This window comes from Cydia pomonella, chromosome 17, assembly GCF_033807575.1.
Source record: "Cydia pomonella isolate Wapato2018A chromosome 17, ilCydPomo1, whole genome shotgun sequence".
NCBI lineage: Eukaryota > Metazoa > Arthropoda > Insecta > Lepidoptera > Tortricidae > Cydia > Cydia pomonella.
This window is the reverse complement of record NC_084719.1, coordinates 2,219,255-2,238,598: the sequence shown is the minus strand read 5'-3', so window position 1 is coordinate 2,238,598 and position 19,344 is coordinate 2,219,255. Positions and strand designations below refer to the sequence as shown.

At 38.3% G+C, this 19,344-nt stretch overlaps 1 protein-coding gene across 2 annotated transcripts in view; it reads right to left on the bottom strand.

The window, feature by feature from the left end:
- LOC133526975 (heterogeneous nuclear ribonucleoprotein 27C) overlaps positions 1 to 19,344 on the bottom strand; it is a 42,143-nt gene that overhangs the window by 20,628 nt on the left and 2,171 nt on the right. For both annotated transcript variants that reach the window (XM_061863849.1, XM_061863848.1), the window contains exons 2-6: positions 15,507 to 15,710; positions 8,363 to 8,553; positions 7,246 to 7,328; positions 1,424 to 1,632; positions 772 to 968 (exon numbers count right to left, since the gene is read on the bottom strand). In XM_061863849.1, the coding sequence (XP_061719833.1) occupies positions 772 to 968; positions 1,424 to 1,632; positions 7,246 to 7,328; positions 8,363 to 8,553; positions 15,507 to 15,710 (884 nt within the window). The remainder of the gene's footprint in view (positions 1 to 771; positions 969 to 1,423; positions 1,633 to 7,245; positions 7,329 to 8,362; positions 8,554 to 15,506; positions 15,711 to 19,344) is intronic.

Here is a 19,344-nt window from a genome sequence, read left to right as displayed (position 1 = left end):
ACTGGAGCAGCAGCAGACGCGTCCGTCAGGTCGACGCACCGAGACAGGCAGCACCGCCTCCGGCCCCGACTGCTGCATTTGCTACGAGTACGAAACCGTGTACCTGTCTAACGAGGTCATCAACCATGAGGATCCGCAGGCCGCTCTCCCTGCGTGCGTGACGCAGTTGTACAGGGTGGCCAAATAAGAAGTATACATTTTGTTTTTAAATTTTAACTGTATTAAGTTCAAAAATTATTAAGTATTGTTTTCAAAATATATTCTTCAGGGTTGGCAAATTCATGCGAAACATAATGTCTGACATATGTCCACCTCTAACAGCAGGCAAATGTAAGCCCTTATCATCCCAATGTTCAGCATCTATTCGCACATTTTTGGCATTATCTTAGTACATTTGTGTCGAATAGTCGGTTTTAACTGTTTAAATTTCATCAGCTCGTTAGCATAGACACGTAATTTTAGATAGCCCCACAGAAATAAGTCAAGAGCTGCAAAATTTGGGGAATTTGAGTGCCAATCACTGTCACTTTTTTTCAAAATTAATCAAGCAAACAACGTGTTTTAAACAACAGAAACATTTGAGATAAAATTGCTTGCTGCTAGTGGTAGACATTTGGCAGAAATTGTCTTCCGTATACAATTGCCAACCCTGAATAATATATTTATGAAAAAATATTTAATACAATTTTCACTTAATGTAATTAAAATTTAAAAACAAAGTGTATCATTCTTATTTGTCCACCCTGTATCAGGGTGGGCGTGTGTACTGACCGTAGCTGCCGTAGCCCTGCGCGGGCGGCTGCGTGTGCTGGGAGTAGTTGTTGTTGGCGGGCCAGGCGGGCGCGTGGGGCGGGGCCTGCTGCGGCGGCGCGCCCCAGCCCTGGTAGGAGCCGGGGCCGGCCGCGCCGCCCGCCGCGCCGTAGCCCGCGTACGACGTCTGGCCCGGCGACGTGCCCCAGCCCTGGTACCTGCCCGACACGACCACATTACTCATTTCTTCACATACAACATTGTTTCATCTAGAAGCTTGGCTACGCCCCTTCGCAAAGTGAGTCGCCCCGCGCGACGACTCGTTCGCATTACGTACTCGAGTTATTTAATCCCTGACGACTGTGCCGGCTGCGTTTATTGAAAAATGTGTAGCAAACCTTGTAGACTTTCGAGTTCAAAGGAACACGAAGTATATGCTAATTTGCATTAATGTCCCACAAACATCTGAACGTGCCAACGGCAATATCAGCCTTTAGGCACTGCCTGGATGTGGATAGGGATAATAAAATTAAAAGATGAGAAAATTAGGATTTTTTTTAGAATATTCTAAAATAATTCACAGGAGTTAAGATTCTATTTTGAAAAATTTCCCATTTCATCTTGTAACAAAATTAGTTGACATATGACGTGACATCTAGTCCGTCGGACTCACCCCTGCATGATGTTGGGCCCGGCCATGGGCATGTTGATGGGCGGGCCGCCCATCTGGCCGTTGTGGCCCTGGATCATGTTGATGGGCGCGGCGGCGGGCGGCCCCCACTGGCCGGCGGGCGCGTCGCCGGGCGCGCTCATGCCGCCGCCCATGCCGCCCGAGCCCAGCTTGCCCGACCCGTCGCGCGGCTCCGCGCGCTTGATCTCCACCTGCAACGTACCGACCTCAACACGCGCGTCCGGGTACTCCGACGCCCGGACTGATCGACGACACTAACCCCCTTATTCATAAACGTGTACTAAAGTTACGATGCCGCTGATCATCGTGTCCCTTTCCGACGTAATGGTATGATGGAAAGGGACAAACGATGATTAGCGACATCGTAACTTTAGTACACGTTTATGAATAAGGGGGTAAGCGTTGCGCGGAATGAATCCATCGGCGATTTTTAATGCGCGATTTTGGATACGTAGGCGATTGCGGATCAGGCGCCGATTGACCGGCGCCCCGGCCTACTACGCCCTACGTCACCGGAGACGCGGACGTCACATAAAAGTACGTTGACCCCCCAAAGTTCCTTCCCTGCTACTGCCGCTAAGCCGCCTGCTATGTCCGAGTCTAAATGGCGGCCGAAGAAAGGGGTAGAGGGTAGAGCCTTCGTGAACACGTTTTGACGACGATCTAGTCATTAATGCAATGCAACCGATTGCTAGTAGACTGTCCTATGTTGTAACATTAAGTACTGTCATTTTTGAAAGGAAGTTATCACTCATTCGGGTGTAATTATTCGAGGGGGCAAATTATCTTATTTGCATTGTTTACCCTGGTACGCCCCAGAGATCTCGGAATATACCCCTCATTAACTCGAATATGAAACCAACCAGTTGATGAAAGTGCTAACTATATAAATTGTAAGTAATTTTGCAATGTGTATAAGTGTAAAATTGTAACAAATTTCATTGCGAATACGCACATACGAACATTGACTGTCTGTGCCGGGTACAATAATTGCAGTCTAATTTTATTTAGTAGGCGAGCCGCCGAAGTGAAATATGTTATTATTAAACCTTTAAAAATGATGTAGCAAACCTTGTAGACTTTCGAGTTCAAAGGAACACGAAGTATATGCTAATTTGCATTAATGTACCACAAACATCTGAACGTACCAACGGCGACATTCACCTTCGGGCACTGCCTGGATGTGGAAAGCTAGAATACTAAGGCCGATACTAAGGCTGTGTGCGAGGTGTGTTTGTCAGGAATCAATAGAACCACTTCTTGATTTGCCTATCGTCGCTCTGCGCAGCTCTAATGGACATATTCCATTGGTTCTTAACAAACATCTCTCGCTACGCACTCGCAATCTCTGGTGGAATCGTAGTCCCTAAACAATAAATGCGGTTCCAATGAAAGTTGCCCTATTTTACAAGTTGTTTCAACTGTAAAAATTGTTAACCACTAACCACTAAAGCCGAATTCTCATTTGTCTGTCGCGATGCATCAGAACGGCAATCGGTTTCATTCATTTAATATGGTGGCAGACAACACGACACAAATATGAATCCGGCTTAATACCTAATCAATAGAGAAATATTTTTCAAACGTCATCATAGAATAACTACTTGCTTACTTCGCGTTTCTATTTAATGATAGTTTCGGTACGTGATGTAAAAGCAATTAATAATAACAGGTACACTGATTAATAAGCGGTTCCGATTGAGTACACAGGTCCGCTGGCTTATGCGACAAAAAACTAAATAGCCATATAGTTAATTCGCCATAGATCAGTATTGACAGTATTAAACTAGGGCATAATTAAAGAGTTATTCGGAAAAGAATGTTAATAGTCTTGTCTGTCTTTTTTATAAACTTATATACTTGCATTACATACACAGCAATTTGAAAAAAAAGTGATTCAGAGGCTTTTTAGGGTTCCGTAGCCAAATGGCAAAAAACGGAACCCTTATAGATTCGTCATGTCCGTCTGTCTGTCCGATTCTGTCACAGCCACTTTTTTCCGAAACTATAAAAGCTATACTGTTCAAACTTGGTAAGTAGATGTATTCTATGAACCGCATTATGATGTTCACACAAAAATAGAAAAAAAAACAATAAATTTTGGGGGTTCCCCATACTTAGAACTGAAACTCAAAAAATCTTTTTTCATCAAACTCATACGTGTGGGGTATCTATGGATAGGTCTTTAAAAATGATATTGAGGTTTCTAATATCATTTTTTTCTAAACTGAAAAGTTTGCGCGAGAGACACTTCCAAAGTGGTAAAAAGTGTGTCCCCCCCCCCCCCCCGTAACTTCTAAAATAACAGAATGAAAAATCTAAAAAAAATATATGATATACATTGCCATGCAAACTTCCACCGAAAATTGGTTCGAACGAGATCTAGTAAGTAGTTTTTTTTTAATACGTCATAAAAATTAAAAAAAAAAATTTTTTTCATCAAACCCATACGTGTGGGGTATCTATGGATAGGTCTTCAAAAATGATATTTAGGTTTCTAATATCATTTTTTTCTAAACTGAATAGTTTGCGCGAGAGACACTTCCAAAGTAAAAAAATGTGTGTCCCCCCCCCTGTAACTTCTAAAATAACAGAATGAAAAATCTAAAAAAAATATATGATATACATTGCCATGCAAACTTCCACCGAAAATTGGTTCGAACGAGATCTAGTAAGTAGTTTTTTTTTTAATACGTCATAAAAATTTTAAAAAAAAATTTTTTTCATCAAACCCATACGTGTGGGGTATCTATGGATAGGTCTTCAAAAATGATATTTAGGTTTCTAATATCATTTTTTTCTAAACTGAATAGTTTGCGCGAGAGACACTTCCAAAGTGAAAAAATGTGTGTCCCCCCCCCCCCTGTAACTTCTAAAATAACAGAATGAAAAATCTAAAAAAAAATATATGATATACATTACCATGCAAACTTCCACCGAAAATTGGTTTGAACGAGATCTAGTGAATAGTTTATTTTAAAACCGCCAATAAATTAAAAAAAAAATTTTTTCATCAAACCCATACGTGTGGGGTATCTATGGATAGGTCTTCAAAAATGATATTTAGGTTCCTAACATTATTTTTTTCTAAACTGAATAGTTTGCGCGAGAGACAGTTCCAAAGTGGTAAAATGTGTGTCCAAAGTGGTAAAATGTTGAACAAGATCTAGCAAGTAGATTTTTTTTTAATACGTCTTAAATGGTACGGAACCCTTCATGCGCGAGTCCGACTCGCACTTGGCCGCTTTTTTTAATTGCATGGGAAGGAGAAGAACCATGAAAGTAAAAGATACTGAGTCATAAAAAGTATTGGATCCGTGCGATGACCTCATTACTTACACGCCTGCAAAGGTCAGACTACTCTTTATAATTCGTTGGAATAATAAATCATTCCCATCGACATCAGACAATGTAATGTAGAATGTGCCTTTTGACTGAAAATATCACAAATAAGGGCCAAGGCAATTGACATGAACACAAAATTGTGCAACACCACAAGCTAAAAGTAATTATATTGTAATGCGAGAGAAAGCTAGCATATATTAGCGTCTAGACAACACAATTCGGAATCAGGTAACGAACTGCACGATTACTGCGACAGACATATTTCCTTATCGCTTGTTTTACAATGGAAAATAACTATGATTGTTTATTTCTAGCGTATGCAAATATACATTGGGTAATTAATTGGTACCCATTTTACTTGCTAATTAATTGAATGCGTTTTTTGTGTCAGGAATCGAAGATGTCAATATTCTTATAAATTCAACATGAATTTGTCTAATGAAGAGTAGATAAGCATTTTTTTTAAACAAGTAATTAAATATTTGTATGTAACCTGTATAGTCCGCAATGTAACTAAACTCACATGCCAGTTCGCACGCCGTATAAGGGCTCATTTAGACGATGCGAGAACTCACATGTGAGTTCGCACGCCGTATAAGGGCTCATTAAGATGATGCGAGAACTCACATGCCAGTTCGCACGCCGTATAAGGGCTCATTAAGACGACGCGAGAACTCACATGGCAGTTCGCACGCCGTATAAGGGCTCATTTAGACGATGCGAGAACTCACATGTGAGTTCGCACGCCGTATAAGGGCTCATTAAGATGATGCGAGAACTCACATGCCAGTTCGCACGCCGTATAAGGGCTCATTAAGACGACGCGAGAACTCACATGGCAGTTCGCACGCCGTATAAGGGCTCATTAAGACGATGCGAGAACTCACATGCCAGTTTGCACGCCGTATAAGGGCTCATTTAGACGATGGGAGAACTCGCATACCAGTTCGCACGCCGTATAAGGGCTCATTTACACGATACGAGAACTCACATACCAGTTCGCACGCCGTATAAGGGCTCATTTACACGATGCGAGAACTCACATGCCAGTTCGCACGCGAGTTTCATTACATTACGGTATTTGATCGGTCGGCGAATTGGATGTAACCTCAATAGTCCGCAATGTAACTAAAATGGTATGAGAGTTCGTGCGCCGTCTAAATGGGCCCTTAAGATGGAAATGGATACATTTTAATATAATTACCATACAAACCGACTATCATCGCTCGTTATAGATTTAGCCAGCCTAACTACAACATAGTTAAACTATCTTGTATTGTATAAGCAATTCTTTTGATTTAACTATACCCCTTTGAAGCTGGAACAAGCTCACACGCTTGCAGTAATAACCGTTTCAAACTTCAGCTTGCAAAATTAAACGCACAGCAAGTCTTAAGCTAATAGCAAAAGTTTTAAGAGCGCTGAGATTATCATGCAGCTAGTTTTTCTTTGCCAAGTACATAATTTGATTTTTAATATAATTTTTATTTTCAATGCTTTTATTGCAGCGCTGATGGCCTAGCGGTAAGAGCGTGGGACTTGTAATCCAGAGGTCGCGGGTTCAAAGTTTCAAACCCCGGCTCGTACCAATGTATTTTCCCAAACTGATCAACGAAATATCATTTGATATTTACCATTTAATCCAGTAACTCTGTCGCATTTTGTAATGGGGTTCTTTTGTGTCAAATCCTGTAGTTCTGATTTTTTTCAGACTTGTTAAAGATGTTATCCCAATGAATAATCCAAATTTGTTTAGTTTTTTATCTTACCTTCGTTACGAGACTAGAATTATTTAGGGACGAGAATTCATTTTTGAAATATCGTTATACCTATTCACACAAAAAAAACACGTGTGCAAATATCAAAAAGATGAAGCAGTGTCGAAAGATGGCAGTAAATTTACTGTTGCTACAAATTTTTCTTTGACAATTCACCTCTATTTCAAATTCTCTTTGATATAGACACAACTGCAAGTTCGTATTAAGGTGCAGTAGGTTTACAAACCATATATATTAAAAAAAACTCGTAGCGCTTTTTTGTATCACATTACGGCTGCCATAAATTTTATTAGCAATCTTGAGGCCTTTCTCGAGGGACTGTATCGATTCGAGTTTGTGGGTTTCAATCGATAGAAAAAAATCACGAACATAGGTCTAAAATGCAATTTAAAAATTTGTAACAAATTAGGAACAGAAACTAAAAAGATGAAAATTGCTTCTAAAAATCTGCAATATCATATGTTTGAGGGAATATATCGATACGACGATATCGACTTTTTTTAAAACATGATATTCATGCTTCTGGGCACGCACTTCCATATCGCTCGCGGTTACGCTCAGTGTGAGTGAGAGAACAACATGAACTTACTGGGCCTTAAAGATAATAAAAAAAAAAAAAACAACGATGGGCCATCTAGGCGCAAGTGACTGACTGGAAGTGAAATGATAACATGTAATTACCTGTTTCCCGTTGAGGTTGATGAAGTGCTCCTGGGTGACCCTCTCAACGGACATCTCCTCCTCGAACGACAGGAATCCGAAGCCTAAAACAAATCACACTATTAATCTACCGCCACTTTAACAACTATACTTACATTAACAATTGTTACTATTACAAAATGTTAATATAACAAAACTATGAAAGGAAACATAAATCTAGTGAGGAAACCAGGTTGAAAAGTCAGATAGCAGTCGTGTCGCAAAACTATACTATCCACAAACCAAACTGACGACCGTGGACGTCAAACTTCTCATTTACGCTTGCGTGACCATGACAAGAGTGAGGGAGATAGTTATATGACCTTGGCGGAGTTTGGTTTGGTTTTGCGGAGTGACTGCAAACCCCTTAGATCGGTTGCTAAACGGACCTTAGATTTTTAAAGGAGCCGGGACGAAATGTAGGCATTTTGTTCTGTTTATATGTCGCAAAAATTTTAGACTTTAAAGCTCATAGGAACGTAAAGCATATGCAATTTGCGTGACGCTGTCCCACAAACATCTGAACGTACCGACGGCGAATGTTACCGAGAGCACTGCCTGGATGTGGTAATATTAACACATTAATATTTGTCGTGCTAGATACACTAAACATGACTTGTCGTGGCGTTCACTAGTCTAGTTTGTCTAAGATTTGTAACACTTTTAAAATATGACGAGAAGGTAATTGGTTATTCCCAGTATTTAAAACCAAGTTTTTACCACTGTTTGTGAAATTACTCACGCACACGATATGATGTGATGTAGCGCTCGTCTTTTACCAACTCGAGGTGTCAAATGATGCAGAGTCAGACCAAGATAAGTTGGCAGCGATTTTGATAGCCCAGACGGTGCACGGGTTATTTTAAACGTCAAACTTCTATGAAATTATAAAGTTTACTTGACACTTGCACCGTCTGTACTATCGAAACCTCTGCAAACTTATCTTGGTCTGACTCTATGCTGTAGCTGTATCATGTAATGGGGTAGAAGTTGTCATACTTGTCATAACACGGAACGGACTAGTCTGTCTGTGACCCAAGGTCATATTCCCTGTATACAGAGAGTGTTACCGTCGAGTTCGATGACGGTATGACGTTACCTCTGGACTTCTTCTTCTCCTGGTCGTACATGATGACGACCTCCATGACCTTGCCGTAGCGGCCGAAGAACACGCGCAGGTCGGTCTCCGTGATGTTGGAGGGCAGGCCGCCGAGGAACACCTTGGGGTAGCCGCCGCCGCGCTTCGGCTTCTGCAGGGTGCGAGGGTTGCACGGCTTCGGGTCGATGGTTCTGGTGGAAAACACATTTGTTTGTAAGTATATTGTATATATACATTGAATAACATATTCATTACAGAACCCATATGTTTTTTTTTAAACTTCAACATTTATTCAGCATATAGGCACTTTTACACGTCAACATAGAATTTACATAATAGCAATAACAAGCACATCAACAATTATAAAATACAATTCATTGAAAATATTAATGCAAACTAAAGTATTATTGTTTAAAGAAAAAGAAAATATTATGATGAGGTACTTAGAGATGTATAGTCTCTAAATGTCGACAAAAAAAACTAAAATAATAATAATAAAAAACAAACAGATACAAAAAAAATCTAGATGATTTAGAGATGTAAATATCTCTAAATGTCAGAACTAAATTACATATTTTTATCAAATTATCCTTAGAGATGTATAGAATCTCTAAGAGTCAATATCCCGTATTATTAAAACATTCATTAGGATAAAAGAAACACGAGAACCAAATGAGGTGTCTCACTGTAATTATACTCAAAAATAAAGTTAGCTTAAAGAGACCAGTCGCCACAAACACATTTTGGTTTAAATTGTATTTTTGAGCTTCTATAGCCAAACTTTTCAATTCGCACTAATTCTATAAATAATTTTATCAATAGTTTGTAGTTTTTTTTTTTACTTAAGAAGTAGATAGTGTATAAATGGAATCATGTATTTTTGTGAACCGTTACTTAATTTTGCCTTAACTTGTACTCTAACTTTACTTGCCACAATGATACAGACAAGATTAAATATTTATTGTCAAAATTGTTTAAAAAGTTATAACATTATAAATATAATGTATCAACAATGTTTGCCATTTCGAGCGGACAATATGTTAAGTACTTAATTTAATAACTAAAAGAGATAGCTGGTTTTAATTATAATAAACACTCATTTACATCATAATAACTTTTACTCTTTCTAATCGTTTAATCTTTAAATTAACTTAAACTCCATCCAACGACTACACACTTTCTGTCACTAATGTTACTGAGTGTGGTGACTGGTGGTAATTAAAGTGACACCATTAGATCGGTCTTTGAAAATAGATAACTTGAACTTCTCATGTCTTCTGATGAAGGGAATATTTTAGGTAATAATAGCTCCGAAGGCCTCAAAACACATCTATTGCTCTCTCTCTCTCTCTGAATCGCAACAATTGATATTCTTATGCCCTCCAGAAAGCCAGCCACAATGATTTCTTAATTGCATTGCATACATGAATAGTTTAAGGCTGTGCAGCGACGTCACAGGCTATAACTTTATTAACATTTCAGGAGTAAAATCAAAGATTGCGTGTTTTAGTCTCCGAGGCATACCAAAGTGTCACCTGTCTGTGAGATCTTAGTTCTAAAATAGATGATTTAATTAAGATGATGTAGATTTCGTTCTGTTTGGAAAATAACTGGATTGACGATCGTGCTTATAGCTTACGATCGTACTATTATTTTTATCTATAACCGAAGGAAATCGTACGACTTTGTTTAAAAATTGATTAGTTATCCGACTTATCTTTCATAGATAAAATATTTGGTATAACATTAGGTCAGGAAACTAACCAAACATCTGTGTCATTTCCATTACTAAAACGAAAAAATCGCTTAAGAATGTTTCCGCATCTGAAATCCGACGAAGCATGGGCGAATAAAGTAGACACGTAGCGAATTATCGCCGGAAAGATAAGATGCGATAACACTCCCACCGTTGGGAATCAATTGTCAGGCCTACGAGTATGCATGAAACTATGTACAATGTACCTACTTCGCACACGCTCGTCTAACAGTAAAGTTGTTTTAAAATCATTTTAACCAACAGTAAAGTTGTGTTGAAATCATTTGACCACCTCGTCAGCTTAACACTTTATAGTTCGTGCCATTCACGAAGACGCGTGCCTTCACTCGTATTGTCATGTTAGATTTGACAAATCTGCACGTCATCGTGGATGACACGAACTATAGCGCAATAACATTTTTCCAATTTCCAAAATTCTCTTTTCACTCTTTGAAATCAGTGTATAAAGCTGCATTTCTATTTTTGAGCCTTGAACCAAGGGTCCTCTGCTCTCCAAAGATTTATCCGGCTTCAGTTTAGTAAGTAATTGTAGGTATTTAGTGTATCACTTACAAATTTAAATTCACCTTTTTATAACGCACTTTCCCCTTTTCTATACGTTATACGGTGTAGGTTTATTTGTAGTCAAAGTACAGTCTTTGTCGTAGTCAAAGTAGCCCCGGATTTACCCGCGACCTCGTGCTGAAACGGAAGACCCCCACCACCTGGTGGACGACGGTCCAGAGACCTGTACTTTAAAGTTAGACCCAAAGATGGCTATGGTACTCAATCGTGCAGAGTGAAAAAAAAGACACGGAAGGTCGACCCCAAGTAAATGGGATAAGGTCCAGGCAGAAGAAGGTGTAGGTTTATTTGAGGTTTATAAGCGCATTGTAATATGTTTACCTGAATAATAAACTACCTTTATCTGTACATGGTATGGTGATAGCTATAACCATACAATTCATAATCATGTGAAAAATACTGCAATGTAATTTGATACGAATTTAAAGTTGTTTCTTCACGCTATCGCTAGCTGAAGGTATAGATAGAATTTAAAGCATTAATTTTGAATTATACATATTCCACAAGATTCCACTTTTTTATGTCTGAATATTAGCAGGGGTAAACAACAACTTAGCTCTTTTAACTAGAACAACACTAAATTATTAAAATACGAATATTGAATGTTACTACTCCTATATCCTACTTATAATAATGTCGCAAACATTTTAGACTTCAATGTTCATAGGAACATAAAGCATATGCAATTTGCGTAACGCTGTTCCACAAACATCTGAACGTACCGACGGCGAATGTTACCGAGGGCACTGCCTGGATGTGGACGTTTAGTTCAGATGAAAAATTTGTCGATACAACGACCTAGCCTGAGGTCCTAAGGTAAAAAACCAAATTAGAAATTTATCTGCCTTTCAGTCACTCGAATATGCAAGAGCGATAGAGAGAGCGATTTTTCGATAGGCCCTCTGAAACAAAAGATCGGATAAGATTACGACTAACCGAATAAATCCTTAAAAACAAACCGTCAAAATAAATCTACGGCAGCAGTTTACCAAGTGATACCTTTATGAGAGCGCACGTAAAAGTTTCTTTAAAAATTCTGGATGCTGCTTGTGCAGTGTGCCTGTAATATTTGAAGATCTTCCCCCATTGGTGCAAGATCTCGTCACCAGATCCTTACTCGATGAAAATATGACAAACAGTGAAGTACCCATTTATACTTGTAGGATTTAACAAGCGCAGTCGCCTCTAAGAGCTTACCCCTCTGTCGAAAACCTCGCCCGATGGTCAAAGATTACATACAAATAGCCATACATTTGACGTGCCCCTCCCCCGCAAAAATCGGCAGACTGTTTTGTACAGAAAATTACAGACAATGCGTCTTCAGTTGTTAAATCCTCCAAAAAAATACACAAAAATATTTGAGACATGTTTTATTTACAATCAAAATAACAATATCCCATTTTTTTTAAACAATTATAGCCTGGATGAGAGTCCTTTAAGAAAAACAATTTTCCAAATCGGTCCAAACTACTCCAAACGTCTTGGAGACATTGAGGAACAACACCTACTCCTTCAAAAATTTTATGTCGGTTAAAACATGTGTTATATTCTTTGGCGCGCCGTTATCCGATTGCCAATGCTATCCTCATTACACCTATACGTTGTTAACTGGAAAAAAAGCAACGCATAGACTTTCACCTTTCACCGTGATCTTTGCAAATATAAGTAGGTCGTGTTTATGTAATCTTTTAAGATACAAATTTGGCAATCTCATTTTAATTACTTTACATTGGATAAAGTAATAGATTATTCGACTGTAGTCACCAACAGATATATCAGGGGTGCCAAGGGACTTACAAATATTTAAAGTACTCTACATGTTTCAATTGTGAAGGCGTTAGTACATTATTAAAAAAAAAAAAAAGGTTTTTTTACATTAACCTTTTTCTAAATAAAAGTAATATCGATAAATTTTGCAAATGCAATCCAGAGACAATACAATCATTTGATCATGATGACTTTAATCTGATGTTGGAGCCAGAAGATAGATAGTGGAATTTATTTGGTACTAAGAAACTCGAGTTTGAGCTCAATGATTCGTTTTAAATCGAGTCCATACTTTGGAAATGTACAATTGGCAATCAGTTTTTTTTTTTTTTTTTCAATATGTTTGGCTGATTTTTTGACAACCTCGGCTTGATTTCGATGACGGGCGGATCAAGCTGAGCGAGTTACAGTTTGAGACAGACTTTAAGTTAGGTATATAATTAAAAAAAAAACTTCGGGACGCATTTTAAAGCGAGGTTTAGGCTAGCAAGAACTTGCATGCCATTTGCATTACATTGCTGTATCCGATCAAAGTTTCGAATGCAGAGTAGTCGGCAATGTAACGTAACTTGCAAGCAAGTTCTTGCTAGTCTACGCCTCACTTAATATACACTATCCCGAACTGGATTTCTCAAATTTCGCGACATGATCAAATTCCGTAGCTCGGCAAAAACGGGACTCCCAAAATATTAGGACATCTGGGCACCCTACTTGAGGAATGAGACATAATATCTTTATAAGGCGACCTTATTTCACCAAAACTTACAGCGTCGTTATTGATAACGGAACACTCCAAAGTAGGTATTTAATGGCCATCGCGACATTAATGGCGGACGGAATGACAGGCGAAATTCATTGCGAGGAAGTGTAAAAAATGACCAAGTAAAATCTGCTAAATGGCGAGTTACGTACCTTAAACAACAACAAAAACATTTCACAGATATGACCCTAAGTATGAATGACCATATATATTTTTTCGAGAACCCCCTCTATGGGTGTCATGGTCCTTACTTTTGGGATTGCCGTAGTCTAAATAAATATGTAACCTACTTGAGAATCAGAGGTATACCCCAGTGAATTAACTGCTTTAGTCATTGGAACAACCAACACTGGAACCATTTTGAGAGTAACAAGCTAATTATCTGTGCGCGACGTGAGTAGACAGTTTTTTGGTAATTCCCGTCGCAGTGGGCATACAACTCGTACACGTGTGGAATTCTCTCACGGAGTAACTGTATGTATAAGTAAGGTATAGCATTATAAAACAATGCTTCGTGTACGTATAAATCATACAACCTAGACATTTGTGGCATTATCTATGAAAAGGGACCTTATTGTCGATGGCGCTTACGCCGCACTGCGTCGCGCAGCGTTGTATTTGTATCGGAGCATCGTTCATAACGGCGGAAGCGCCATCGACAATAAGGTCCCTTTTCATAGATAACGTCACATTTTAAATAGAACAAGTATCCCAGGAATTAAAAAGTATGTATATCAATAAATTAACTCGTATAAGAAGTTTTTATAGTTCGTGTCATCCACGATGACGCACAGATTTGTAAAATCTAACCTTTAATAACATGACAATTCGATTCAAGGCACGCGTCTTCATGAATGACACGATCTATAAATATACAAGCCAACGTTCCAAAAGCATATTTACACGCCTGAGATATTGACAATATGGTCGTGTAAATATATTTTGGTAGATGTTTGTGAAATCGATTTGTTTCGTATAGTTTAAGCTAAACCTTTGTTTTTACTCCGCCAGTTTTCGAATTAGGTCACATTTTACGTTGACACAGAGTTATTTTGATCACTCGAGGTAAAAATAACGTGCGTAGGTTCTAAGACAAGGAAGGTAAAAATAACGAGGTTTTATTAAGATAAATTAGTGACTAACGATTTTAGTATCGTAAAAAAATGTAATTGTGACGTTTCACGGGCAGGCGCGGATACAAGGGGGGGGGCCATAGGGGCAATGGCCCCCCCCTAAAACCCTGGCTCTCACATTACTAAATTGAGTAAATTTTTTTTTACCTTATTTTCTGTGCAAAAATATATGATTTTCTCAAAATGGCCCCCCCCTAAGCCAAATCTTGTATCCGCGCCTGTTCACGGGTAAGGTTATAGCGGTTGGCGCTTATGCTGTTGTAAACGACGCTCTAACACTAATGCGGCGCTACGCGACGTAAGCGCCAACCGTCATGAGGTATTTATATTTAAGAAAATAAACTTGAGCATCTTTCGGTCACCTTAGGTTGATAATTTTGACGCTCACCACTGTCAGTGTAAAAATGAATTTTAACAATAAACAGTAAATATTTCGCTGTCACAAAAACGTGCTTCTTTCATTAATAATTTGAAGTCGCTCTAGTTCCGTTATAACATCTGAGTCAATAACCATTCATAGGTTATCTTAACATCGCCATTTTGTTTTGTTTTCAGTGGACGAATGGAATAATGCCATAAACTGAGTCATATACATAATAAATTACCGCCGCAGACTATTAAACCTGACCCTATACGAAATCAACCGTAATTTAAAATACTTAAAGCAATAATTGAAGTGATCAAAAACACAATACATTTTGTGAGTGAAGAACCTCTATACCTCGTCCGTCTAATGACGGTCCCTACCTATGACAGTTCATTTTATATGGAGCAGCTGTCACATATAATGATTGTAGTGATTTTTTGGAAGTATCGCGTATTAAATACCTAATAAAAATGCGGTAAAAACATACTTCTACAATTTTTTTTTCAATTAAGCCTGTAAAAAATCTAACTTGGAGGAACTGTTATAGGATTATCCGATGCGTCAGATATAATTATTTAATTTTCTTGTTTCACGATCCCGAATAAATGTGTAGCTCCCAATTTTGTCTTCTTCCGTTTGGTGATCCTAATGAGATCCTTACTAAATAGAACAGACCAGATCGGCGGACTAAGCATCTCACTGCTAAAACAGTCTTGCTTCTTCAAACGACGGGGCGTCGCTAACATGAAAAAGTGTCAAAAACATGTAATCCATACCTGCCGTCCAACTGGTGAGGCCCGTTCTGCAGCACTACATTGACAAGCGACGGTTCCGCGAAGGTGACGAAGCCGAAGCCCCGGGAGCGGCCCGACTCGCTGTTCTTCATCACGACGCAGTCGATCACGTCGCCGTAGCGCGAGAAGTAGCGCTGCAAGTTCTCCTGCGACGTCTCCCATGATAGCCCGCCCACGAACAGTTTTCTGTGGAGATAACAGCTACGTCAGCAGGAGTTTAGGTAAATTATATATTTCATGACGATGGGAATGAATTCGTGTATAACATTGTATATTGTAAAAATAGTTACCTAACTGTAAACTAAATGTAAGTAGTACGCTCCAGAAGTCCTTAGAATTGTTAGAATAGTTCCTGTTTTATAGGTTTTCCCAATTTTATGCCAAGTGTAAAACATTCCCGCTCAGTACCGAATCGTCTGTGAATCAAAATGCCCACGACCCAGATGGTATTTTAAAGCACATGTCCAATTATGTAAATTGTCAATTGTGTGAAGATGTAATAATCGTAAAATAACCAATTCGCATAACGTCCATGAAGGGATATGGCCAGATTTCATCAAGAAGTATGTAAAATGTCCAATGTTTAAACCGTCCAAAAAGTAAGTTGCATAATGTCGCCTATAAATATAAACGCCAAAATCGCAAAACGTCCAAAACGTATAAGCTAACCAACATTATGGATGCGACTGGCTCGCTGTCGCCGTCGCCCGCATGGGTTTGTGCGGGCAGTTTTTTACCATCTAATTTTTTTTTGCTTTTTGGACATTTTGCTACACAGACGAATTAGACGATTCGGTACTGAGGTAACATTCCCGCATCCAAACCGCCAGGGTATATTCATGGCTTGGCTAACAAATTGGCAGCATGTTCTCAAGCTTCACGCATTGAGTTAGCTGCCATATAAGGCAGAAGCATTTCGTAAGCGACATTCTCGTGGAATGCCCCACTAAAATCAACAAAAATTATAACACTCTTTTATTATTCACGCGCCAAGAACTATTAGCACGCCAACCCCGTTTAAATAGCCCGAAAGATAATACAATGGTAGGCTATCAAAATATCTTGGAAACGTCGGCATTTTTGCCTCATTCTGTCATTTTGTTGATTAAATTTTGCTACCATAATGGGAATGAATATTTTACCTCGTCTTTTTACCTGCTAAGTATGTACTTATAAGTACCTATTTGAAGCAGTGGAATGAACGCTTTAGTAATAGGTATATAGGTATTTTATTTATTAGTTCTTGGCGTGTGCAATCTGTTAATTTCGAATCAGCACATTCGTGGTCACGCTATATAACTTCTTATGAAGTAATATATATAATTAGTATAGGTAAAGAGTTAAAGATTGCAGAAGAGGAGTGAAGTCTGAGAAAAAATCGTGCCCCCGAGTTTGACAGCTGAACTAGATAGCTATACTGCTACATTGCTTGGTTTTTAATACGTATGCCACCGACGTAGGTGGCAAACAAGCACACGGCCCGCCTGATGGTAAGCAGTCTCCGTAGCCTATGTACGCCTGCAACTCCAGAGGAGTTACATGCGCGTTGCCGACACTAACACTGCGAACCCTCTCGTTTAGCTCTGGCAACCTTACTCACCGGCAGAACACAACACTATGAGTAGGGTCTAGTGTAGTGTAATGGGTATAGTGTGTGTGTTGGTGGGAATTGTCAAATGGAAACTTGACAACCAGAGTAACCGCATAATATATGGGGCCGCACAGCGACATCTACTCAGCGAGAGCTGTCAAATTCGATGCACGAATGTTACACCTCTTCTACTTAGGAATGGGCCGTATGGGTAATTGGGTAGTCATTCAATTGCCGATTTCGCAAACAAATTGTGACAAATTACGAAAGATAAGTCTGTTTAAAAATGTTTTCGTTAGACTTTAGAGATAATGTTGGAGGTCATCATTTCAGGGTTTCCCACTGGGGATTACCGGAATCGGATAACTTTGAATTCAGAGTAATGAGGTCCTACCTAACACGCCTGGCAATAAATTTTAGGACTGAACCAGTATTCAATTTAAAACACTACGCATTTCTGTTGACAGTTCAGCAACTAGTGTTGGTAGGAACTCAAATCTTTTGAGTCTAAATTGAAGAACTCTGCTCGTTCTTACGAGACTCAGCGCTTAAAAGTCTTCCGAGTCTTTTAAGTCCCGAGTCGAGTCCTTTATTGAGTCTTTTTTAAGCGCAACTCAAAAGGACTCGAGTCTCCGAATAAAGACTCAATCAACAATTTTATAGGTTTTATAGGTTCTATAAAATACTTGGTACTCTAATAAGTCGAATGGTATAAACGCACCAAGTTCTGCTTTTAAGAGGAAATACCAGCCCGTTCTCAGATTTGAGAATGTTAGGTAAATATCTCCGTCGCGCTGACGGGAGCGGCTCCTAAAATTAGTGCGATAAGGACAACTGCAATTTGGCGAACATTCTCGACATTTCCCTCATCCAAAACCTAACCAATCAATGAAATTCTCTTAATTTTTATATCCTAGCTAAAATGCCAGTTCGGTCGGCCAATTATTGCCTAAACATCCTGCTTCTGTACTAAAGTGTCTGCTCGATTTACCCAATTAGGTATTTTTTTTAAATAGTGCGAATATGCATATTAAATGCGTAATTTGCGTAATGGTTAATATTCAAAGCTGGGTATTTATGGAGAAAGGATAACTTATACGATAAATATTTGAAATTTTCGAATAGACCATTTTTTTAAGTAAAAAATGTATTGAGAGCTTCGTCTATATTCATTCCATCACTAGTAATATATTTTGGCGCACTACGTCGTGCAAAATATAGCAGGTGCCGTTATCAATATGTACAAAATAATTGACATATCAAATATTGAAGACAAACAATGGTAACATTTCAAGACTAGTTGTTAAAGTGGTAAATTAAACAGCTTCCTCTAGCCTTGACTTTTGTGAAGCAGGTTAAGGTCCTTACAACCTTAACTGTAAAAACAAGTGCCCTATAGAAGCAAGCATTACAATAATTCGAGTTTTTATTTATGTCAATGCATATGAAAATATTAAGACTACACATGGTAAACCGTCTATTACTGGCCACCTTCCAACAATTGGTCACCTTATGCAAAAAAAAAAACTGATCATATTCACACAGTCAAAGTCAATTTAAATCTAATGCATGTGTATTATAGTATAGTGTTTAAGTCTACTGTTGCGAATTAATATGTATGAGTCATTATGTTACTCGAAATAAACTTTAATTTAATTTTTATTTTAGAACAAATTTTTTTTTTACATTTATATGAATTCCGTGAATAAATAAATAGAATTCTTATTTTAGGCATTTCAATATAAGTTGGTCAGTAATAGACGGTTTACCCCACTTTGATGTATCTATTACATTTGCTGACTATTATAGAAGTTAGGGGCAAAAACAAATTCCATACAAATTTTAACTCTTATAATAATAATAAAAATCTAACAAAAAGGGCATAGTTGTGGCAAGTATTCATGAATTTGTGTAAAAATATTTTCTTTTGTATCAATATCCAAAAAAGAAAATAGGGAATATGTTTGCATGGAGAAGCGGTTGTCCACCATCCTCTTACACTCTTCCTCTAGTTTTGTAGAGCCTAATTGCCCTAGTCCCAAATATTTAACAAATTGTTTTAATGATTTATCTTATACAGTATACACCCATGTAAAAATGCCAAAATATTTTCGCTTATGTACTGCATGTAATATTCTTATAACACTTACGAAATAAATACAGTTTAAAATATTTTCATAGAAAAGTAGGAGATTTAATATATTCATAGAGTGATACTCGCAAAATTAT